Raw genomic sequence first — 24378 nt, 5'->3', positions numbered from 1 at the left:
TGACTGTCAATAAACCATCAGACTACTCCATCAATTGCATCTTGGTACTACTGCTTCACTCTGATCGATTCCTCACGCACAATGACAAGAACATCTCATCATCCTCATCCAACACCTTCATTCCCTGTATATTGTCTAGATTGGGCAGATGATGATACGTTGATACTCGGGGGAGGAGGAGGAGCAAGTAGAAGCGGTATACAAAACAAGCTGGTAAGCTAAATCTTAGTCTATCTCCTCACTGATTACTAGCTGACAGTATATCTCATTGTTTACAGAAAGTATGTAAAGTATCCAAGGATGGTAAATCACTAAAATACTTGTCAGAAAATACATTATCAAATGAAGAAGATGCGCCTATGACTTTAGCTATAGATAAGGCTGTAAGTCTACCTTCAAAGCATCAGCTGAAATGGTCCGCTCGAAGTTTGGGCGAATAAGCTGATAAAACGTAATGCTTATCAGGGTAAGCAATTAATAACTGGTGTTAACGGTTCTTCAAGTCTAGTGAAAGAAGGTAAAAACAAACATTGTAGAATATATTCATATTCCGATGAGAAGTAGGTCATGTCTCCTCAATCAGCTTCTGCTCGCACATCGATCTCACCCGTAGTGCGGTTACAAGCTGACAAGATTCATGATATCCTATTTTAGGGTTGATTTGGTAAAAGGTCAGAATACAATACAAGCTGAATGGTCGGATGATTATCCATATCAGGTAGGTACATAGCGAGGCTCGATACGAGAAACCAGTCCTAACTGTTGAGTTTGCTTCATTTTCACAGAAACTCACTGCACTATCGCCATCGTCACGATTACTAGCTATAGGAACAACAGATGATAAAGTTACATTACTCAATTACCCATCTTTGGAAATCGCTATACCAACCTTTGAGACTGATTCAGAATTGGTTGATTTAGATTGGGGTGGTGAAAATGGAGAATGGGTAAGTTGGGTACAACGCCAGAAAGCCGATCGAATATGCTTCTTCAACTTATTTTTAACAAACATTACAGTTAATAGTAACTTCATCAAAATCGATATCATTGTACCATGTGAAGGTTGATGGCGAACAAGAGAAACCTCAATTGGAGTTGAAACAGACTATCTTTACGCCAAGTCTGGATATCGTTCCTGTAGCTTTTAGGTCCACCAAGTGAGTGCTTATAGGATATTCAAGCTAGACTGTGTGGTTGGAGGAGAAGAAAATCTTTGGCTAGATAGAAAGTGTGCTGATTGGTTATTACGCTTGTTCATGCAGATTCTCGAAAAACCCTTCAACCCCTCTAACGATACATTCAGTCTTGAATGCCACAAAAGCTGCTAAAAGGGGTGCACCAAGAAAAGCATTTATAGTTACATTTGGATTGACTGCTCCACCTTCAAAAGCACCTTTAACGCCCGAAGAAATCAAGACGAAAGGTAAAACAAAAGAGCAGGAAGAATCGTTAGGTAAATGGGATGTTTTGGTCAGAAGAGAAGTTGGTGGTAAACCTGTTACCGTTTTCGATGTTAGGTGAGCTATGATACTATAACTTATGAGACATATGACATAGCTAATTTGTGATTATATGTACAGTGATGATGGTAAATTGTTAGCATATGGTTGTTCAGATTTATCTATTGGAATTTTAGATTCAAAGACTTTAGCTGTAAGCGTCAATTCTCTAACTTCGACTCCGAAAACCGACACTCCCGCTTTATCTTCGTCTTCTTGACAAGTCTTTGAACTAATTTTTCCGTACAAATCAAATTAGCCATTACTCAAAATCCTTCACGCTCATTCATTCCCACCAACAGCATTGAAATTCAATTCAACAGCTTCTTTATTGGTTTCAGCAAGTGCAGATAACACAATTAGAGTTATTGTTGTACCGCCATCATTCGGTGGAGGTAAGTTTTTGAGTTTCCTTCAAGGATAATTGTGCCGCGAGAAAAAAATGAAATGCTAATTCTAATTCTTATATTATACATTATCAGTGTCAATGGCTTTGATAGCTTTCATATTAGCTATCTTGATAGCCATTCTCGCCTTAGCATTGAGGCGATAAGAATAATCAGTATTTTGGGTCTTTAATAACATCTTGATTCAATGATGCTTTGTATATAGATTAATTAGTTTCTCCTTCTTGTATACGTCAATGCTTGAAATTCACGATATTTGTCCACACAGACATGGTATCAACCCGAGATGCCATTCTTCATGTTGAAAGTACTTTCAGGTACATGAACGTCACCAAACAAGTTAATATGCACATTAAAAATACATATACACAAATAATCTAATGCTGTTTTATTTATAACATGAAAATGAGTTGGCAACATGCTAAAATAACGTATGAGGGAGATGACGATAATACGTGTGTCTAATGAGAAGATGCTATAAACAAGACACGGGTTGAATGGAATGCGATGCAAATGCCTTTTTCTGTCTTCTCTTTGATCTGTTATGTTCAGATTGTATGCTTCTATTATATATTGGGTTTTCATATTTTCAACTTTTTTTCCCTTGGTTTGTTTTCGATAATCGTTTTTTCAAGGACCTTTCCTTTACGAGTCCAAGGTGACGGGGTGTTTAACCTAATCCTGATAATAAACCTTGCCGTTGAATCAAGATTACCATCCTCCATAAATATCATCCTCCTCGATCCCATTAGGAGTAGTAGAAGAAGAATAAACCAATTTGTTTCTTTCATCAGCTTGTTTTCTACTTATATTCCATGGGGATTCTTTTATGAGCAAACCACCTCTACCACCTGTTGAAATTGAATTACTGTTTGACGGTGTGAGGGTTGACCATTCACTTTCAAACATAGGTTGTAAGGGTTGTTTGACTTCTTTATCAGGTCTCTCATTAGCCCTTGATCTCGATTTGTTGGATTGTAGAATGGATGATTTACCACCGCCACCATTATAGTAAGCTTCCCTTTGAGCAGGTGTTAAAAAGGTTTCCCTTTCTCTTCTTCTTCCTCCATCTCGTCTTCTATCATTTCTTGATCTCTTTGAATTGCTGTATAGATCAGATCTTGGTTCTCTTTCTCTTTCGAATTTAGGTCTATTGCCATTGGAAGTTGAACCTAAATCTAAAGAGAACATCTGTCTTTTAGCTGAATGAGCGATCTCATATACTTCCTGTGAAGCTGCCCAAAGATCCTCTTCTTCTCCACCTAAAACCAAGGAATCGGTCATTGAACTTGATGAATCACTATTAAGTGTTAACGGCGGTGTCGACTCCAAGGATAGAGCTCCCGAGGTAGATGATGAAGTACCTCTTTTAGGAGATGATACGGGTAATAAGAATGAAGGCAAATGGCATTCTATTCCACCGATTATTTCGGGTTCATCTGTTTGTTCTTTTATTTGAGCGTTTTCACCCCATGTACCTTGTTCCTCGTTATGCTCTTCAGGAGGTGGGTATTCACCAAGTCTTGAAGCCGATTCAAGTGCCGCTTTAGCATATGGCGTGAGCTTTATTTTTGAGGGTACAGGATGGATTATAGGTCGAGGAGATAAAGTTTGAAGAGGTGAAGAAGGTTTCGCAACCGGAGGAAGAGTTTTGATTTCCACTGCTTCACTTTGTCTTTCTACTGTTCTCTCAGATTGTACCTCTATAACGGCTTTCTCCGCGATGACAGGAGATACAGTCGTTGTCTCGAGGGTTGGCTGAGTCTCCTCCTGATTCGAGGCTTCGCTTGCGGTAGACTTGGATACTTCAGAGCTTGGGTGGGGTTCGGGTGCTGCAGATGCAAGATCTGATACGATCTGATCCAGCTCTTGTTCAGTCTTCAGTCCTTTCTCCTGAAGGTTGTCTTCGGCGAGTGTTTCCACTACCTGAACTTTAGGCGTACTCTCTTCTGGATTTTTAGGTTGTTCATCCAGTATCAAAATTGCACTACCTTCTTTGTCATCATCCTTCTTCACTTGCTCTTCTTGGTTGGATGAGAGGACTAACGGTTCTTCGTCTTCACTTGGTATCGAAGCAGATTCAGGTTCAGGAGTAAGTCTAGCTTGAGGTGTCCAGACTTGGTCAGGTAAATCTTCTGATTTAGTAGCATCTAAAGTGAAACTCGGCATACCCCAAGTGGTTTGGGCTTCTTCAGATTCATCTAATTGAACGCCAATTGTAGGTAAAGTATCCTTCTTCCTTGCAGATATCGATGCAGGTACAGGTGCAGGCGTTGGTGTCCTACCAAGAGGAGGATAATCATCCGCTTCGTAAATTCTTCCTCCATGGACTAGCGGAGTAGCTTTATGCTATTGAAGAAGAGTGATCTCACGTCAGCTCATCAACTCATATCAACCGAGACAACAGACCGGAAACTCACGGCTTGAAGTTCGAAGTTGTTACCAAATACCATGTTACATTGATCGCATTCATAATACGCTTGGATTGTATGACTGGGGAATGTTCTGATGTAATGATCTTCGTTGCTGAAGACAGCAGAGGGAATCTGTGACTGAGGATTATTGAAGGGAACAGGAGACGTATCTGACGCATGCGCGTATAAGAACGAGATTTCCCTTGATGAAAGTTCACTATAAGGTATGCCTTTCAGTGTATCGAGCATGCTCTGAATACGACGGGGACTATTAAATTCCGTATTATGATGGAATTGGTAATGCTAATTGATTATATATCAGAGACAGTCAGTAACGTGGTCAATTCCCTGATGTTATATCTGGAGTAGTCGGGAACTTACATCCTGAGCTTGTTGAGCATGATCGAATGTGAGCAAGCAATCAGAGCAGAATATAGACCATGGGCGCTGAGCGGCTTTGTGCTATACGAGATCGTGAAAGAGCCATTTCACGTCAGCTCTTGGTTGACGTTATTTATCGCTATTGCAGACAGACTGGACTTACAGCTTTGAGTAAGGCCAAAGTCGGAAGTTCACCCCGACAAACCTCGCACATTACTATAGAAGAATCGATCTACAGAACGGACGAATCAGATTCTAGTGATGCAGAGAGTATTACACGAGTGTACTTACCTCTGGAATCATCGATCGTACAAGCTGACTTTGTTTTCGTGACGTTGATGTAGAGTGGACTGCAAAGTTGTGCTAGAAGGTTATCAGGTATCAGTTACCATTGATATCTGGAGAAAACGGAACCTTTATTCGCTTGAGTGACACTCACTTGCTGTATAGCGACGAGATCAATGAAAGGTCTTTGACAATGATCACACCAATAATCATCTTTCTTTTTTCTAGTTGCGGTCAGAGCTGTGCTAGTGATGTATGGTGATTTTCGCTGTATTCATTCCATGTGATGAGCATTTACCAAAAACATAAGATGGAAAAGAGACAAGCACAAGGTCAGAGATTATTCAGCCTGTTATTGATTATTTTTGTGGAAGTGCGAAACTTATCGAGTCGTACTTAACCATAAAGAATGAGTCGAATGTAGGAAAGTAAAATCCGACTTACGTCCGGCACCGAGCGATCGAAATGAGGAGGTTTAGGTCTCGTCGAATAATCTCTTTTACTATTATTACTTGAACTCAGAAGCCTTTCTCTATTTGAATTTGCTATTGAGGTTGCCGAATAGGATTCTGTCTGAGGAAGAAAAGAAAAGCAATTATCAGATCTCAGATGTATTCTTTCACAGCCTGCATAGGTACATCTATGATAATATGTTTTGTATAAAGGTATTGATTGAACTCACCTCATTTTCATCTCCCCATCCACCTTTGTACACCCCATTTTCATCATACTCATTATCCACATCCTGACCTTTGTTTACTTCTTCAACCTCAACATCCTCCTCCTCCTTCTGTTCTTCTTCTTCTTCTTCTAAGGTTCCGACATAAATAGGTTCTTGTTCTTGTTTTTGCTCTTCATCTTCATTAACCAATTCTTCATTCTCTTTTTTTCGATCCTTATCTTGTTCTTGAATTTGCTGTTGCTCGTCCTTGGATTTGTCTTCCACAACTCCTGAGTTATAGTCGTGATCATGGATATAGCCTGAGGGCATATAATCCTTTCTACCACATGAGCAAGGACATTCACATTTTTTTGATTCTTCACCTACAAGAGGAGCTTCAATGAGAATTAAAAGTAAGAGAATGGCGATATCAAAGAACATTTTGAAGACTAGTAAATGACCTCGACTTTGAAGGAAGTCAAGTACACCTTTTTCTTGATCAGAAACCTTTTTACCACCAAGAATAAACAAAAGATCCAAATAAATGAGAGGCAGGAGCTACCGATATCCCAATTTCTAAATAAATAATGAGAGCGAGAAGGATTGATTAAAGCATTTTGGCTATTTATAGGATTGTCCTTATGTTCTACAAAAGAAAAGAAAAAGGAGGACGATATGAAGAAGTCTATCTGAAGTGAAACAACAAGTAGAAATTCGGATTGTTGGTGAAGGATCAATCAACTTGTACTAGATGTATATTCAGGATTTTAATGCGGAAAAAGTGAAAATGGATAACCAAATAAATAGAATAAATAAGGTAGACCGAAATTAGAAAGAAGGGTAATAAAATCAAACACGCGTTAGCCGAAAATCTAGAGAATGGGTGATATATATTGTAACTGCATTAACTATATACATGCAATTTGACAGTCGAATGAATATGCATACTGCTCTCTGAACAAGGTAGCCCATAAAGACATTTTTGCATGATCATAAGGTTTTAGGACGATTGATAGTATAAACAGGTCATACGGTAAATCTTGCGTTAGACCGTACGGTTTGTCGATTTAGTTTAGGTGATTATGTATGCTGGGTATCATCAAACCATAAAAGGGTGTTCGTGGTATAGTCGATTGAAATATGTATAAATATAAACAAAGTATTTTAAAGAAGGAGTAAGGAGGATTGGGAAAGTAGAAAGTCCAGACCAAGAAGAAAGAGAGACGATACTTGTGTTTCCTATTTTTTCACTATATCTCATTCTTTCAATATCTGTTCGACTCTCAGCAAGAGCGAAGATAAGCCTTGATCCGTTTCCAATAACAAACTTCTATTTTCCTCTTTGGCTGTTCTCAAAGCATCCCTGATGCTTTCGGTACTAGGCCGTCCAGTCTTTCCCTCTGTCAACTGACTAGTATATTCAACCAGATCATCGTCTATAATAACCTATCAGCTGTCCTTTTCCATACCTTCCTCTTCGAAGAACAAGCAAGGTGCGAAAGAGTGAGATAGAACCCTTACCAGTTGGTATTATCCCTTTGTCCAGGTGCAAATCTTTGCATGTTCTATCTGCACATTTCCCTCCTCCCATTTCAGCCTGACAGGCTACCAATGAAGGGTTAAGTCGCAACAAACGGGTCAGTACAATGGAGTTCAGCAATCGACGATCAAGATCTCCGATATTTTCAGCCGCCTCGTTATCGGGCGATGGGATGGTATCGATCTGGAAAAAGGACAACAGCGTAGGGTCGAGAGTTGTATTGCTTAATTGGGGATATCGGTTTAACAACGGTTGGTAATTTGTGAATGACTATAATGATTCTCAGTAATGTCCACCTTGAAGACGTCTTTCAACGCACAGATGTTGAAGCTTGGACGGGTAAAGTAGGTATGGTGCTATCTTTGGATGTTTGAATCACCGAAGGCGAGATTGATCTTGCTCGAAGCTACGAGGTCAGAGTCAGCAAGCGAAGTGAAGCGTTGTCAAAACTGGGAATTTCCTATGTCCATGGTTGACGATTCGTACCTTTGCTTGATCCGCTTCACCCGTGTCCTGGTCCTCTACGCTACGTGAGCTGCTTTTCCTCGACTAATATGACCTACCTGTCTCCGGATCTTCAATAACATTCACCTCTACTGCTATTGCAAAATTAGTAAACTTTGATGTGTGGGGGATCTGAAGCTGACACATACCATCGGATGGCCAAGGTACAGCTGAGATTAGATGAAATCAGTAGAGCAGAAGTTGAAGGTAATAGAAAAGGGGGCATACATGGAGCAAGATCAACATCCATAGCTTCTACTTCTGCTTCTGCTTGAACCAATTCTTTCGTTAGCTGTTGAACATCAGCCGGTATAGTAGCTATATAGATCGGTTAACACAGGCTTGTTGATTCATTCGAGTGACACGCTGGCGAATACTCACCTTCACCGACATTCTGTTTATCGTCCGGCTGTAAGACATTACGTATCACCTCAGCGGTACCTAGACTGACAGTCTTTTCCATAGGTGTGCCACCTCCACTTCCACTTCCATTGGTATCTTCAGCTTTCCTCTTCCGAGCAGCCATTTTAGCAGCAATTTGTTCTTTCAGTTTCCTGATACTAGATTCTTTTTCTTCTAACATTCGTTGTCTTTCAATAATATCCACTTCATTACTGTTTGATGTAAAATCAAGATCCATAATTGGTTGATTATCGTCTTCAACTGATGAATCAGAATCAGAATCGTCGTCAAGGTGTAGTATAAGACGCTGCACACGTTGGGTAGCACCAAAAGGTCTCCTTTTTGCTGGAGGAAGTGTTCGAGATGGTAAAGAAGTAGCTTTATTTTCATTTAGATCTTCAGCATGTAATCGTTTGACTCCTCTTGGTGGTCGAACAGGTAAAGACGCTGATCCTATAAAAGGAGGAATAAGAGGTTCCGGCGTTGATGTAGGGATTTCCGAAGGCATAATCTCTCCTTCTTCAGGTTCATCTAAATCCATTTGGTCTTGCTCTTCCTCTGCTTGTTCACCATTTCCTACTTCTGCTGCAGGTGGATCTGTCGGTGGCCCCTGAGCAACGGCGGCAGCTTCGAGTACCTCTTTTTCAAGGTCTGCCATCTGTTCCTCGATAGAGCGTTGGATTTCAGCTGCTTCCTCATCTACGGAAGGTGTAGACACTGTTGTTACTGTCGTTTCAACGGTTTCAGCGGTAGATACGGGTACTGTGGTGATCGGTTTAGGCACAGCTGCTCGACGACGACGCATACTCTCCATAGCCTTTCTTCTTGTTTCCAACAGAGTAGCTTGTAGCGTTTGTTCTGGTGGCGGAGCAGGAGGAGGTGGTGCTATAGGCTCAGGTGGTGGAGGTGAAAATGATGGAGTGAGCGGAGTCGTGTCAAGGATAGCGAAAGGATTGACCGATCCAATCTTTGCTGATAGTGGTGGATCCGGAATTTGGGTGACTACCACATCATCTGAATTGTAATCGAGAAGAATATCAGATCCTGCTGATAGTCCACCGTCCCATTGTTTCTTGCCCCGATGCTGATTCGATATTTCTGATGCGGTTGTTGAAAGGTTTGATATTGAATTAGTGGATGTGAACGCTACAGACGAGGTTGGGATTATGGGCATGGGTGATAGATGAGAACGAGGTGCGGTAGGTGGAAGTATACTAGATGCGGAAGATTGTCCAGGTTTATAGCTTTCGATCTTAACGGGTTGAGTAGCTTTGTGGATGGATTGGGTAGTGGTTGAATTGATCGTTTGAGGGTGCTGACTAAAAGGTACAGTCATTCTTTCCACCGGTATAATTGCATCTGAGTCATTACTGTTTATCCTGTCCATTTCTGACATTACATTTTGATTGACAGTAACCTCAATTTCCGGACTAGGTGATTTGTTTTCAGCTTCGCCAGGAGGAGGAGCAATAGAAGGAGCTTCACTATCTGCTCTTGGTTGTTCTCTGGTTTCAAGCCATAAAGCCTTCCGTTTTTTCGTTCCTTCTACTATTTCTTGACACACTTTCATGACATATTCCGGCGTAGCACCGCGTTGAACAAGCGTGTCAGGTGACACACCTTCAGTGATTAGATTACGGATGATATCGATATACTGTTCTGCTTCTTCAGCAGAAAGATCTATGGAAGGCATTGATAAGCAGTGAATAACATCAACAAGATGCGTTATAGGAAAGGATTGAACCTACCTGCTGCAGCCGGACCAACAGAATCATTTAATTCCAATGAAACCTCTGCTTCTTCTTCTTTTTCCGTTTCTTTCTCTCTTTCTTTACCTTTACCTTTACCTTGCGCTGGACTAGCAGAATTGATTGGGATAGGTGGTAAAGGAGATGGGGGAGGTTGATGACGTTGATGTTGAGATGGTGGTTGACGATTTTGGACTGATTGTTGCTTCTGAGCCATCAAACTCAACCTAGCTCTTTTTTCTTGCTTTTTCCTCTGATTCTTGGTTAATCTACTGTTGTTCATAGCGGCAGGACCTGACGGAGGCTGAACATGACGTGATGGAATCGGATGGGCAGGAGAAACACGTTGAGACAGGGGACGAGGTGGTTGTGGAGAAACAGGACGATTAGGTGTAGTACGAATAGGCGATTGAGGGCGTTTGCTGGTAGGTAGACCCTTGGGTACAGGATCTATCGCTATGATCTCGTCATCATCTTCACTAATTTCACCTTCTTCCCTCTCTTCGATGATGATCGGTTTGTGCTTGCTGCCTGTTGGACTAGGTTTGGATGATGAGGGAGCCTGATTGACTTTGGCAGATATAGCCGAGGTGGTTGAGCTTGGACCGGCAATAGCATTTATGGCTGGTGACGATGTTGATGTTGATTTAGGTTGCGCAGGGGTCAGGGGAGGTTGTCGAGAAATAGCTTGTTTGTCAAATGTTCTTGCTTGCGAGACATCTCCAGTGTGCAACTCGCTGGATTTACCATTGACACCGCTGGTTGATTTAGAGGGAAGAGTACCTGTTGACGTTGACTGAATTGATGGATCGATTATCGTGTCTGAAAACTGGTCGAGTACAGGTGCGGGGCTAGCGCTCATCGTTGACGAGGCTGACCCCATGTAGAGATGATCTTTACTAAAGTTGTTCTTGTTCTTATACTTTCTCAAGTTATATCCTTTGTCAAGCTACAACAATCTCGGTAGCTGTTTTCGAAGACCAAGCAGTATCTCGCTTATTTTATGTTTTACAGAGTTGGTTCCCGATAGAAGTGTTCACACCGGAATTGATTTTGGTAAAGAATCTGGCTATGATCTTGACGTGTACTTCAGTGATATGTATTCGTTATTCGCTAGGATATGATAATAAAGGAGGAGGAAGATGTCTGCAAACTGTAAATGGTAAATAAATAACTTGAACGATTCTGAATGTAAAGGTCAGTGTGTTAAACCGCTCAATTATCACGGAATCAAATTTCAAATGGGCGGGAAGCTATCTGGAACGGTGGCAAGTGGCAGCCCAAGTAGGTGATAAAAAGCCTCATTCCTATGATCTAGCAGCTTCTCATACTGGCTCAACACCATGCATGTTCATTCTGTATCCTGTATCCTTATGACTGACTATGATATTTGAGTAGCATCCGATAATGTTCCCGGGAATCGGTGAAATGTCTTGTACGAAGCATGACCAAAGCGTTAAGATCAGATAGAAGGCGAAGCCCTCCTTTCAATCGAGAAAGAGTGAAACGGAACGTCGTCAAGCGAGGATTGATTTGAGTTCTGTTCTCGAAGATAAATACAGCAAGCGATTTGCCTTTCTATAGTACTCTTTCCATAATCACTAGCAGGAAATTGAGATAACAGCCTATAACATAAAAACCTATAATTCCATAATTGATTTAACCACAAAATAACATTCAGTTTACGAAATATCTTTGGTTCCCCTTCCACTCCAAAAGCAATATCGAACGCGGATGTCAAGCCCTATATTGGGAAGACAAAGCTTCCAGAAGAGCTGGTAGATGACCAAAATAAGATATTGAATCCCTATCAACCTGGAATACCAGAAACTTATCATACTAAAACACCTATGAATTTATATGACATAAATTTCGTTTTCCCGTTCAAGGCCTTACAAACTGATTATGTCAGATTGGAGCCTTTCATCGTAAGTGTCAAGTCATTAAGTGTGGATCATGCATTAAATGTAGAATACTTGACGTTAGGTCGAAACTGATATTCCAGTCAAGCTAATGAAACTCATATTGTACGTAGCCTTCAAAACATCTTGAGGGGTTTCTAAAATTACCTTCGGAATCCTGGCAACATTTGGGTGAACTAGGACCTCATACTGAAGAAACAGCTTTGAAAGATATCGAAAGTTATAGAAGTGATTCATCATGTTTGCTGATGGCTATAATCGATCTACAAGTTGAAATAATGGGTAAAGATGGTTTTGCAGGTGTTTACGGTTTGATTGAAGTTGACGAAGAATATATGGTAAGTTGTGATCGTGAGATTTTTTCTTGATCTAAATTCGGAAAGAAGTCAAAAATGTAGTGGAAGGACTGAATTTTGCAACACTGTATATTTTCATAGGACGCAGTATTTGGTTTGATCAACATATTACCGAAGTATCAAAGAACACATATAAATACACATTCCATGTATCTCATACTTAAATACCTATTTGAAGACCTAAATATGATCAGAGTACAATATGATGCAGTTGTGCATAATTCCCAATCCATTAATTCAGCTAAAAGATTCGGTTTCAAATATGAAGGTATATGTAGAAATTTAAATGGTTTAGTCCCTATGAATAAAAGACATAAAAATGATCCCCACAGAAAGTCACAGGATATGTGGTTAGCTAGTATGACTGATCACGATTGGTTCCAAAGTAATATCAAAGAGAAGTTTAAAGAACGATTGAAATTACCCGTTGTTGATACTACTAAGTTGAATGACGTGGATGAGCAAACTATCTTGGATAAGAAAGATGATTCTAACAGAGGAAAGTAGCCAGATCTTAACACTGAGTCGTCTTCAATTGCAATAAATGGGATATTTTGATGTGAAGCAATGCATATTCTGTTTGACCTTGTACATATGAATGTGTTGTATTTTTCGATACTGTCCCCTTTGCTACAAATTTATATTTATTTACATAGCCCATACCTTAGCAGAACCATCTCTACCACCAGAAACCAAATATTTATCTATAAATCTCATTTTTTCTGCCGGTTTTATATGTCCATTTGTTAATAATCTTGAATGTTGATGAGTTGTTCTATTATAAATTTCTAAACCATTTTCACCTGTACATGCAACGACTTTTCTACTATCAAATTGTAATGCTGTAACTGGATATTCATATTTATGTACTTCTGATGGTTGTCCCATTCTTAAATCCCATATCTAAAAGTGGCAACCATATGAATTAGCGTATATACCACAATGTAACAAACAAGCAGAAAATAAACCTATAGATACATCAGATAAACGTAAATTACTCACTCTAATGGTTTTATCCAAACTACCAGTAACGATGTTCATCTCATCGAATTGCAAGCATGTGACAGGTGCAGTATGTCCAACGAGTGTTCTATGTGCTTGACCGGTTCTCACTAGATGAACGCAAAATCGTTAGATCAGTCGAACATCCTTGTCGGGAACATCGCTATGATGAAATCGAAACTCACAATCCCACATTCTTACACCGCCATCACCACTACCACTAGCTAAGGCGTATCCCCAGAATTGTACACCACCTACGAAATCTTGATACATTTCCCAAGAACCATCTGCGTACGGTGGAGTAGGTACAGCAAATTGATTTCCAGCTACTGCGCTCAGTAAACTCGATCCTGACATGCCTACTAAAGATGCACCAGGAGAAGGAAGTATGTCGTCGTAATGTATTGAACCGAATGAAGTGGATGATCGATGTCGTAACTTTGGTGCTGGAGCTGGTGTAGGTGCAGGTGCAGGAGGCGGATTCGATATTGCCCATAGGATATCCATCGTCAATACACATTGTCCAGTAGCCACATCCCATTGTCGAATTGTTTTATCAGATGAACCCGTTACCTAGAATAAAACAATATCAGGACACCGTGATATGTACTTTGAATAAGTGGAAGCTTACCAAACAACCATCTTCATAATACAAAGCAGTAACACTCTTACTATGACCTTCTAGCGTTCTTACGCATGGACTACTAATATCGATTTGACTAGCTTGAGTAATACCACTTGGTCCTTCATCCCAATCGAATTCATCTTTTTCTTCAGCCAAATTTTCTTCATTATCATTTTCATCTTCATGAGCTGCATTAGCTCTTTCTCTTTGATTCGCAATCCTTTCCAGAGGATCCTGTCTAGCTAATTCTTCAAGTTGTGATTGTAATCTTTCTTCATAATCTTCTACCATTCTTAAATCCCATAATCTGATTGCACCATCCGATCCACCTGTCAAACATAAAGTATCTTCAACTTGTAATGCTTTAACTGTTCCTGTATGTCCTCTTAATTGTCCAATCTCTTCACCATCACATAAATCCCATACTTTCACTATATCATCTTGTCCTGCTGTAACTAACATTCCATAAGGTTCGTTGAAATCTAAAGCTGTTATTGGTGCTGTATGTCCATTTAACGTCTACATAGGTCAAGTGATGAACATTTATCAGTATTTGTTTGATCCCAAATTGGGTGTCTTAGTTAAACAAGTAGACATACCATGAAAGCTACTCCAGAAGGTAGTTCATCATGTTCAGAAGGTAAGAAAGCAGGACCTTTTCTTCTTCTTGAACTTTTTTTAGTTATTGCTGATGCAGTTGAAGGTGGTAAAGCTCTTGATCCAGCAGCAGATTTGATTGCTGGAGAAGCCATTAACTCTTGTACACCTTCTAATTCATCATCTAATTCTAAATCTTCTTCTTGTAGATGTAAGATTGAACTTTCAAGTCGCCGGCGAATTTCTTCTAAAGCATCGATTTTCGCTGAAACTTCTATGATTTCTGCGTGTATCAGAGACTGAACAGATCAAGTGAAGGTAGAAATGTTTCAGTTAGCGTTGATTGAATTGATTAGAAACATACTCAGAAAACTTTGATACAAGAAAGATGAATTTCACTTACCTGCCTTACATGTAAATTCTCTTTATCTTGCTGGATTTCATCTGCTTGTTGAACTAAATCTTCTAAATGTAATTTACCTTCTAAATGTCTTGCTTCACTTATTCTTCTTGATTCTCTTTGTCTTTTTCTTCTTTTTGCTTTTCTACCTATATCTAAATGTGATTCTTCTTCATTATCATTTGAATCATTATCATTATCATTAGTTAATAAACCTCTTGCTTTATCACCTAATTTTTTTAAACCTAATTTTTCATTACCTAAATCTTTATCTATTATCCCACCTCTAATTAATCTTCTACGTTGTTTTGATAATTCTGATGAAGGTATTGTAGCTTTAAATCCTCTAATTAAAGATGGTTGCTCTTCTTCTCCTCCATTAGAAGGTAAATTATCTAAAGATAAATGCGATAGATTCTCTACAGCTTCTAATATTGCTAATGATTGAGATGTAGGTTGTACGCCAATATTTGTTAATCCATGTGGTAATGATGTAGGTAATCTCAATAATGAATTTGTAGGTCTACTAGGAGGTGCTCTGCCAAGTGATCGAGATGGTCCATATGCACTTGCTGCATTTAAGAATTTAGGTTGCATAAGTGATGGTGCAACTAACAAGGAAGAAATCGATAATTTAGTCGGTTCTCTTTGCGATCTAGCTATTCGGGCGTTATAAAAGAGTTATATCTATACTCACGATCAGATAAAATTCGTGTACTTTCCGAACGACGATGTTCAGATTGGAATTGACCCATCAAAACTTCTTTGGCTATGGATAAAGTGCCATTGATCGAAGACATATAGGGTGCAGAAATTGGATCTAAAGCTTGTCTAAGGGGTTTATCGTTTCCATCGTGTGACGGCATTGTGCAAAAGCACTAACAAAGATGTATAATATGTGTTCAAGCAAGGGTTCAAGATCAAGTATAATGATAAAGCGAGAGATATTGATGGGTATAAAGTAGTTCTTGAAAAGCTAATAGTGTAAAAAGATGACTAGTGACAGTGTGAACGAGATTTTGAATGACCTCAGCGGCGATTTGGGTCACGAAAAAGGCTATAACCGGATAAATTCATAAATTTCAAAAATCATCATTTTATAATACCTCCATTTTTTTACTGTGTCAATTCATTGGTCGTGGTCCTCTTGTGCACGACTGTCTCTCTTGAAAGATTCATACCTTGCATCTTCAATATACCTAAGTGGGTCAGACGATCCATATAAAAAGAATTCGAAACATTCAAGAACAAAGCTGAACATGGCTTTGGTGACTATATCTGGATTCCCATGTTCTGGTAAAACGACAAGAGCAAAACAGTTGAAAGAATATTTCGAATCACGTATATCAGCTTCAGAATATGATGGTCCAGAGTTGAGTGTAGCTATAATAGATGATGATATTTCACATGTACCTAGATCAAGTTATGACAGTGAGTTGTGTGTTTCAAAAATTGTCGTTCTGCGATAGAAATCAATTGCATAAGCAGGCAGCGAATATGAGGTACAAAATGAGCAGAATGAAGGTAGGCAGGAAGGAAGGAAAGACATGGAATCTAAAGAGAATTCTCAACATGTGCTAATCAAAATTCACAATCTCAAATAGCTAGTGCGCTAGAGAAACCTGCTAGGGCAAGTCTGTTTTCAAATGTTAGTAGATCATTAGGTACAGATACAATAACGATAGTAGATTCAGCAAATTATATAAAAGGTTATAGATATCAAATGTATTGTGCAGCTAGAGAAGCTAGAGTAAGAGTTGCTACTGTAAGTTCAAGTATCAAATTTCGGATTTCAGTTTTTTTCCATGGTATAATCTAATGATTTTTGAGGATCTATATTATAGATACACGTTGTTGCACCTCCTGATAAATGTAAAGAATGGCATGAAAAAAGAGGTGAATGTTCTTATAAACCAGCAACGTAAGTCAAACCGTAACTGCATGTTCGAAAATCGAGATCAATTGTGCAAGTAGAGCAATATCTGATTTATTCATCTACGACATAATCAATAGATTCGATAATTTAATAATGAGATTTGAAGAACCTTCTTCAATGGTTAGATGGGATTCACCTTTATTTACTATACCATGGGATGAAGAACCACCTTTTGAAGATATATGGAATGCTATTTTGAAAGGTGATAAAAAACCACCTCCAGCTGCTGTATTACAGGTAAGCCTTCTGTCACTATGAACTGGAAGGTCTAATTATATAATCGCTAATTATGACATTTCATCTTTGGTTGTTTGTTGATGTAGAGGAATAAACCACCACCAAATACATTACAAACTCTAACAAAAACCACACAATTTATAGTTACTTCGTTATTATCACATTTAAATTCTTTACCTGGTACAACAACTTTCCCTATACCTTCACCTCCTGCTGCAAATAAACAGCTAGTATTGCATTTACCTGCAAAGAGATTAACATTATCAGAAATGCAAAGGTTGAAAAGACAATATGAAGGTGTTCAAGTTAAAGCTCAACAGTCTGGTGGTTTGGCTGCTTCAGGTAATTGGACAGAAGGTGAAGTAGCTTCTGGCTTTGTCAGGTTTTTAGAAGAGATTTGGGAAACTGCACCATAAATCTAGGCTTATTCGCATTATCGAGGTTGGACATTATAGATATATAGACAGTCATATAAACAACACAATCGTATTGCTGTCGTTTTGCAGATTTACTGACAAATTCAGCTTTGCCATGAGTGATGCATCATAAGTAAAAATGTATTTTATCTATCTTTCTAGACTATGATTTGGGTATATTGATGCTGCTTGGTATATCGTAAATGCTAGGTATTTCTGGTTCGTGCAAAGTTGTTGTGAATGCTATTTTGCCGTTATAATTGTGGTGGACGTAACTCCTCATCGATTCAATCTGAATGGTGATCTAGAATCTGCGTAATACTTCCTACGCAATTTCACTGAACAAGGAAACATCTTGGTATGTAAGCTCAGTTTACGAAAAGATGAATGATGAGGACAGGTTTTACTCACAACTTTCTAAATTTGCAAAAGCTTCATTAATTTCTCTTTGAATTTCAACTTTACCACCACGATCAGGATGATTTATAAAACTAGCTTTATTTCTTTTTTCTGAAATTAAATCATCTATATAATCTTGTTTATCTAAACTTAAATAATCTTTCGAAGGTTGTAATATACCTAAATTTTTATAAAACCTTTTAGGATCAGGTAAAAATGTTGGTAATTTAGTCATAAATTCCATTTCAGGTGATAATCTTTCTGGACCAATTGATTTTTTTAAATTACCTAATCTAATTCCAGCTTGTTCTGCATAATGCATTGTTCGTCTTTTTAATGTATTTGTTTCTCCTTTAAATTTACGTGACGTAGCTGTATTTGCATTTATTGAGGATGTTTGACCGCTTTGAGATTGGGATTGATTGTATTCCGCTTCACCAAATGAATCTGTGTTACTTTTTGTTGAGCTTGTTGTGCTATTACGTGTAGTAAATAATGATGATTTTTTAGTTTGTTCTTTTCGCTTAATTGGAAATTTAGGTTCAACAGATAACCTTGATGATGGTGATGGAGTGAATCCCCGAATACAAGCTTCACTATATGCACTGCAAAAAGTGTAGCTGTCAATCTCAAAGGTTCGAGTCAGGTTAGAATCATAAACTTACAGTAAATTGATTGCTGTACCTTCTTTGAAATCTCCGTACTCCGGTAGTATCCTTTCGTTCTCCCATGCAGCTGGTGTTATTGGTCCTTTAGTCCACATTCCAGCGAATAGAGTGGAAATTAATTCTTGCAGCTTTGATTCTTTACTAAATGAAGCGTTAATAACTTCAGATTCGTGTAATTCCCCTGAATCTGTGTTTCTCCGCTGGTAGTGACCCATTATACGAAACTGAACAAAGGATACAGATCATCAGCACATGTGCTGACATCGATTCGTGTGTACACCAAAGGTAAAGAATGCATATATTCGTGCCGGGACTTACGGTGGTATCGTTGACTTGACGGACCCCACCTTGAGGCCAATTTACTCGAAACGTATTCGCATCTTCAGCTGGCGACTGAGCATCGAAAACAGCATAACCGTTTTTCAGACCGACTTTGTATAGCAGACCTAAGTGAATTACATGGGTTTTTCAGTAATTTGTTGATGAAATCTAGGAATATGACGAAACTTAGAGATACTTACGGTATACAGGAATAGCATAAACTCTCTAATACCCAAAATACAAGTCAGTGCCGATATCCAATCCAATCGAGAGGATCATATGACAAATAGTATCACGTTTATATGAACATGGACTTGAATTGACTTACTATACCATAAGGAATCATAGCTTCATACATTTTCTGAACTGAATATTCATCACTGACATCATCTTCTTCCTCATTTGGATTCATAGAAGTTTGTAACATTATAATTTGATTTTCTTTACCTTTTATATCTGGTATACCAAAAGCGAATTTCGGTGCTGATAAAGGATCCCATTGTTTTTCCATAAAAGGTGCAATTTGCTTTGCCATTGGAGTATGATATTGTTTAGGTGATGAGTGAGGTAAATAAATTGAATTTTGTAATGAACTATCGAAAATTTCTTGTAATTTTGATGCACTCATTCGAATTGTCCAAGGTACCCACATACCACTGGAAGAAATTCCAGAATCGAAATATTCAGTATATGTTCTTCCCATATGGTAGATCATATCATCGTTGATTTTTAAACTTACCTTGCCCAATGATCTCTAGGTACAGCAGACATAGCAATTCCAATATCACTAAAATATCTTTGTACTGGTCCAGATGCAGTATAACCTTCTCTAAGTTCAAATTGAAAAGATCTTTTCTGGTCACATAACAAGTGAACTTGCCAAAAAGGTATCAAATGTGGTTCAATCCATTCTGCATCTCGCTATATTGTCATAGAGAATGAGATCAATGTCAATCTGGATTATTTCGTTGTATTATAGTGAACAAAGGGGAGAAAAGACTCACAAATGTGGCTTGAACAGCAAACATTCTTTGTGCTTGAGATCGGTTCAACATATGTAAAGGTTGTTCAAACGTTATTCTCTTGTATGGATCTTGGTTAATCAGAACTTCGTCCATGTCGATACCAGCTGTGGTAGAATATTGTGCCAGGCCATATTGACGAAAAACCTGTTTACCATTTGATATCCGCCGCAGAGGCCGTGCCCGGATCGTAGTGGTTCTAAGTACTATCATCTTGACGAAAAGGGTTGCTGCCCGCCAAAGCGGGGATGAGAGCACAGCTAGATATACACAATGTCTATGGTATCTGATGAGAATTAATGGTGGTGATACATAGTCAAAAAAAGTTGGAAAACAATAATGTCATCTTTAGGTACAGTAATCTATATTCTCGGAATCGAGCGAAACAATGACCAAATCACGTGACCGGACGAGTTCCGATCGATCACAAGGCCTAGGTTAATTTGATTCCGTTTCTATCTATGTATGTTATGAGATCAGCCTCCACTTCGGGATCATCTTCCGATAACGACGACTAAGAAGTTCAGCAAAGTTATCGACTATTTTTTCAAGTCTTATTTTTGATAACTGAACCAACCATATCATCTTCTTTCGTCAACATCACTTTAGCTGTTTCGAGTTGAAGAGAGTGTGTATAGCTTGGAAGGGAACATGGTAGATAAGAAAGGAAAACGTCCTGAAGAGGTATCTGATCCTGATATAGTAGATGATATACAGGATACTCAAAAAATAGGGAAAGATAATGGTCATTCACCTTTCATTGGATTTGCTGCTGGTATCTGCTCGGGGTGAGTGATGAATTTCATCAATATTGGAGAGCAGAGAGATATTAGACTGACCATCACTGACTTTCAGGTGGACAAAGGTAAGATTAGCTCAACAAGTCTGACTGAAGTATGGCTTTAGCTAACTCAGAAGGTCATATGATAGCTTGTAGTAGGTGCGAAAATGAAGTCTTGTAGCCAATCTAGCCGGATGACCGAAGTAACTAACCAGCGTCATTCGCTATGATAGGACATCCCTTTGATACCATAAAGGTATGTCTTCTATTTACCTAGTGCTTAGGATTGTTGAGCTAAATATTGTATCTATAGACACGATGTCAGTTGACTTTCCCGCTCTATCTCAGAAGTGCCGAACTGACAATTTGATGGCGACTAATAGTGCAATGTACGCCGACGGGAACATTCAACGGAGCCTGGGACTGTTTCACGAAAACTATTAGCAAAGAGGTAAGTAGCTGAATCTTCACCTATTCTCATCAAAATAGCTATTATATACGGCTACGATCATGGCTGATGGATGCGGGTAGGGCCCCAGGGCATTATACAAAGGTGCAAGTGTACCTGCTGTATCGTGGGGTATAACAGATTCGATATTGATGGGAAGGTGAATAGTCTTGGAATTACTACAATAGTTTTGTTGATCAAAGTAATGATGGCTAATTTATCAATATCTATACAGTCTACACAACTATAGAGCAATATTACTGCGGCATGGCTTTGCCGAGAAAATACCAAAGGGTGAAGGTAAAAGATTATCCATATTAGGTCATACCGTTGGAGGGTTGTTTGCAGGCTGGACAAAGTAAGTCACTTTATATCCATATCATCTAGTTAGACAGTTTCTCCCAACCTAGGAATAGGAAATAGCTAATAATTCGAGTTTACCATTTCAGTGCAGCAATAGCACATCCAACAGAAGTCATAAAATGTAAATTACAATTACAATTAGTTCAACCTGAACATGTACCAAAACAATTCAAAGGACCTTTTGATGTTGTACGTCAAACCGTCGCTGAACAAGGTGTGACAGGAATGTGGAAAGGTTTAGGTGCAAGTTTTATTTATAGAAGTTGTTTCGCTGCTATGTTTGGTGGTAAGTTTTAATATCAAATCTGAATTCCTGCGTCCACCATAATGGTAAGCAACAAAGGCTTATTAGCTGTTGTTTTCTCTTTGTTAGGTTTTGAGATATTTAATAGATTATTTAAGTCATTTGACGGAACAAAATATGAAATGTCAACGGAATTGGCAAATTTCTTAGCTGGTGGTATGGCAAGTAATATGTATTGGTTCACTGCATTACGTGAGTAGGAGCTTCCCTCATTTTAAAGCTTCATCTAAAACGAGCTACTGGCGTTTAGCGTATTTTGAATTACATATACTGATCATACCCGCGGGCCCATTTTAGCTTTGGATAATGTCAAAAACCGAATAATGGGTATGCTTGAAATAGGTTATATGATTCGCACCGTAAATAGGAGGGGCGATCAGCTGACAGAAGTCTTTTGATTATCTCATGCTTTAGTCGATAACATCAAAAATCCACGATATAAAGGTGTTTTCGACGCTTATGGACAAGTATGGAGAGAAACATATAATCCAGCTAAAGGTCTAGGATGGAATTCAATAGCAAGAGTGAAGAACTTTTACAAGGTTAGTTGACTTCTCATCATGAAATACCTTCTTAATATCATAAGCCGACCTTGCTCATCTCTGTTTGGATTTTTTTTTGGACATCAGGGATTCGTACCTGTCGTTTTAAGAGCTTTCCCAACCAATGCAGCTGCTTTAGCAGTTTGGGAAGGTGTTATGAGATGGTCAAATGCACAAGCATAAATGTAAATTTACATCCGACCTCATTTCAGTAATTGAAATTACAAAAAGATATGGCGATTACGTTCAGGTTGGACATTCTTCTAGATCAATAGAGAATTTTTGAAAGGATAGATATTTTAGATTAGGAATATTGGATAAAACCAATCAATCATATGTCGCAGATAATTCGTAAACTGATTTCAGGGTACAGTGCATTCAAGATATTGATACGACCTCGGCTCAGGAAGCTGACATATATAACAAATAATTACAATACATATGCATACCTCTCCATAACTTCCCGAAGCTACCTTTTGGTCACAACTACATTTCTTGGTATTTTAGTCCCTCCTTGGACCGACTTTCGATACTACATATTGTCTTACATTCTTCTGTTCCTGACCACCTACACCATCAATTTCTTCTGGTACTTGACCTTCAGAATTTGACTATTCAATGCAGATATAGAATGATAATCATTAGTACATACAGATCTAAAGAACATAATATTGACAAGTAATCAGAACTAGAACTCACTCTTTCACGATCGGCTCCAGCTTCTATTAGGGTTACAGCAGCATCACCATGACCACTTTCGAAAGCTAGATGTAATGGGGTATTTCCTGTTCGATTTCCGAAATATAGATTATCAGTCAGTATAGGTATCGTTTTTTGTTTGACCATATCATCCATATACGATAAAATAAAGGATATTGTCCTTTTGGAAATATTGATTAATGCTTACCCGCTCTATCTTGACCATTTAATCTAGTTTTTGGTCTACCTTCAGGTGGATTTAATAGTATATTCAAAAAAGCATGATTACCCGTTGTAGCTGCTCTATGTAATGGGAATTGCGATGCTCTATCTTTCGCGTTAATCTAAGTCCCGAATCATAAGTGATTTGTATATCAGCTTGAAATGTAAAACAATCCAAAAAAAAAAAAACGATTTGGATTAAAAGATCAAGATGATGACAGTTCGAAGACAGAAAGATATCAAATCAACTTACATCTGCTCCTCTTGATATTAGTAATTTACCAATCTAGAAAAGAATGTCAAAGGGAACATTAGCCGTCTTGATCAATGAAATTCCACCCGTATGAAAACTATTTGTTGCCAAGTAAAAGACGTCTTGAAGGACATACCGATACATTCCCTTTGGATGCTGCATAGTGTCTAAAATGATTAGGAATTTGATTGTTAGTATACGATTAAGTCGGGTTAAACAAGATTGAATAGCTATATGTCCTTATCATATAAGATTCAGTGAATGCTTAAAGAACACTCACAAAGCGGTTTGACCTTTATCATTTATAGAATCTACTTTAGCACCATTTTCCAATAATTCTCTAACCACTTCAACTTGATTTGCTGCAGCTAATCGAAATAAAAACATTCACATGCAAATGCCAATCAGTATATTCTTTTCTTTAATTTAAACATATTTTCATATATCTAATCGTTTAAATAAAAAGAATTCATGATGATCGTAGTAAATGACTTACCTGCTATTATAATTGCTGTCCATCCCATAACATCCCTAACTTCTAAATCTGGATGATAACTTAATAACAATTGAACGACATTCAAATTTCCCGTTGTAGCTGCCCAATGTAATGGTGTTCTACCATCCTATACCAGAACACGATGTGTACGATCAATACTTAGAGCTCACATGTATGGTAATATTCCAATGTGTACAGATGTGATTATTTGAAACTCAAGAACTCACTTCATCCTTCGAATTCACTAATTTAGGATCATCATTTAATACAGTCCTAATCAATCCTGGTTGTCCTTCCAAAGCTGCTTTATGTATACTAAATGATGACATTCTTCTCTCTTCCTAATCTTACCGAGCTTGATTGAGATTAGTGAAATGATGGTATGTGTGATACAGAATAAAATAATGTTGAAGGAGGTAGCTCTGTTATCAACCTTTGTTCACCGCAGACGTCAGCGTCATATCGGATCACCAAAGTGGAGGTTTCGAAATTAATGTTAGAAATTTTCTACGGTAGGCGTTTTGGACA

General features: G+C 38.5%; 10 protein-coding genes across 10 annotated transcripts; 4 read left to right on the top strand and 6 right to left on the bottom strand.

Annotated features, from left to right (window-relative positions):
• Nucleotides 1–81: 81 nt before the first annotated feature.
• Nucleotides 82–2052, top strand: L201_000622 (uncharacterized protein; the record flags this gene model as incomplete). Its single annotated transcript, XM_066216422.1, has 10 exons — nt 82–213; nt 279–383; nt 466–560; nt 655–718; nt 786–947; nt 1018–1157; nt 1263–1517; nt 1581–1653; nt 1759–1894; nt 1982–2052. 10 exons carry the CDS (start codon nt 82–84, stop codon nt 2050–2052), a joined length of 1233 nt encoding a protein of 410 aa, XP_066072519.1.
• A 565-nt stretch (nt 2053–2617) lies between these two features.
• On the bottom strand, nt 2618–6088 carry L201_000621 (uncharacterized protein; the record flags this gene model as incomplete). The annotated part of the gene is made up of 8 exons (XM_066216421.1): nt 2618–4255; nt 4327–4623; nt 4702–4782; nt 4865–4933; nt 4993–5064; nt 5141–5254; nt 5431–5559; nt 5669–6088. 8 exons carry the CDS (start codon nt 6086–6088, stop codon nt 2618–2620), a joined length of 2820 nt encoding a protein of 939 aa, XP_066072518.1.
• An 816-nt stretch (nt 6089–6904) lies between these two features.
• On the bottom strand, nt 6905–7238 carry L201_000620 (uncharacterized protein; the record flags this gene model as incomplete). The annotated part of the gene is made up of 2 exons (XM_066216420.1): nt 6905–7083; nt 7169–7238. 2 exons carry the CDS (start codon nt 7236–7238, stop codon nt 6905–6907), a joined length of 249 nt encoding a protein of 82 aa, XP_066072517.1.
• Nucleotides 7239–7736: 498 nt separating this feature from the next.
• L201_000619 (uncharacterized protein) lies at nt 7737–10703 on the bottom strand (the record flags this gene model as incomplete). The annotated part of the gene is made up of 5 exons (XM_066216419.1): nt 7737–7786; nt 7841–7861; nt 7920–8009; nt 8073–9773; nt 9842–10703. The coding sequence occupies 5 exons, from the start codon at nt 10701–10703 to the stop codon at nt 7737–7739; spliced, it is 2724 nt and encodes a 907-aa protein (XP_066072516.1).
• Nucleotides 10704–11691: 988 nt separating this feature from the next.
• Nucleotides 11692–12626, top strand: L201_000618 (uncharacterized protein; the record flags this gene model as incomplete). The annotated part of the gene is made up of 3 exons (XM_066216418.1): nt 11692–11769; nt 11877–12101; nt 12201–12626. 3 exons carry the CDS (start codon nt 11692–11694, stop codon nt 12624–12626), a joined length of 729 nt encoding a protein of 242 aa, XP_066072515.1.
• A 141-nt stretch (nt 12627–12767) lies between these two features.
• Nucleotides 12768–15609, bottom strand: L201_000617 (mitochondrial division protein 1; the record flags this gene model as incomplete). Its single annotated transcript, XM_066216417.1, has 7 exons — nt 12768–13022; nt 13122–13231; nt 13307–13694; nt 13753–14265; nt 14346–14642; nt 14747–15354; nt 15441–15609. The coding sequence occupies 7 exons, from the start codon at nt 15607–15609 to the stop codon at nt 12768–12770; spliced, it is 2340 nt and encodes a 779-aa protein (XP_066072514.1).
• Nucleotides 15610–16002: 393 nt separating this feature from the next.
• On the top strand, nt 16003–17332 carry L201_000616 (uncharacterized protein; the record flags this gene model as incomplete). The annotated part of the gene is made up of 5 exons (XM_066216416.1): nt 16003–16174; nt 16348–16508; nt 16588–16664; nt 16757–16916; nt 17003–17332. 5 exons carry the CDS (start codon nt 16003–16005, stop codon nt 17330–17332), a joined length of 900 nt encoding a protein of 299 aa, XP_066072513.1.
• A 279-nt stretch (nt 17333–17611) lies between these two features.
• L201_000615 (uncharacterized protein) lies at nt 17612–19838 on the bottom strand (the record flags this gene model as incomplete). The annotated part of the gene is made up of 8 exons (XM_066216415.1): nt 17612–17670; nt 17744–18336; nt 18397–18623; nt 18718–18845; nt 18921–18945; nt 19049–19376; nt 19460–19641; nt 19725–19838. The coding sequence occupies 8 exons, from the start codon at nt 19836–19838 to the stop codon at nt 17612–17614; spliced, it is 1656 nt and encodes a 551-aa protein (XP_066072512.1).
• Nucleotides 19839–20393: 555 nt separating this feature from the next.
• L201_000614 (uncharacterized protein) lies at nt 20394–22363 on the top strand (the record flags this gene model as incomplete). The annotated part of the gene is made up of 11 exons (XM_066216414.1): nt 20394–20530; nt 20598–20607; nt 20837–20843; nt 20907–20974; nt 21055–21131; nt 21207–21329; nt 21421–21620; nt 21708–21830; nt 21936–21965; nt 22053–22180; nt 22268–22363. 11 exons carry the CDS (start codon nt 20394–20396, stop codon nt 22361–22363), a joined length of 999 nt encoding a protein of 332 aa, XP_066072511.1.
• A 320-nt stretch (nt 22364–22683) lies between these two features.
• Nucleotides 22684–24179, bottom strand: L201_000613 (uncharacterized protein; the record flags this gene model as incomplete). Its single annotated transcript, XM_066216413.1, has 8 exons — nt 22684–22791; nt 22880–22965; nt 23088–23223; nt 23355–23387; nt 23491–23521; nt 23635–23722; nt 23851–23977; nt 24078–24179. 8 exons carry the CDS (start codon nt 24177–24179, stop codon nt 22684–22686), a joined length of 711 nt encoding a protein of 236 aa, XP_066072510.1.
• Between the last annotated feature and the right edge of the window lie 199 nt (nt 24180–24378).

The sequence above is a fragment of the Kwoniella dendrophila genome, chromosome 1 (assembly GCF_036810415.1).
Source record: "Kwoniella dendrophila CBS 6074 chromosome 1, complete sequence".
NCBI classification, from domain to species: Eukaryota; Fungi; Basidiomycota; class Tremellomycetes; order Tremellales; family Cryptococcaceae; genus Kwoniella; species Kwoniella dendrophila.
The sequence above is the reverse complement of the archived record's forward strand: the minus strand, read 5'-3'. Positions and strand labels throughout refer to the sequence as shown.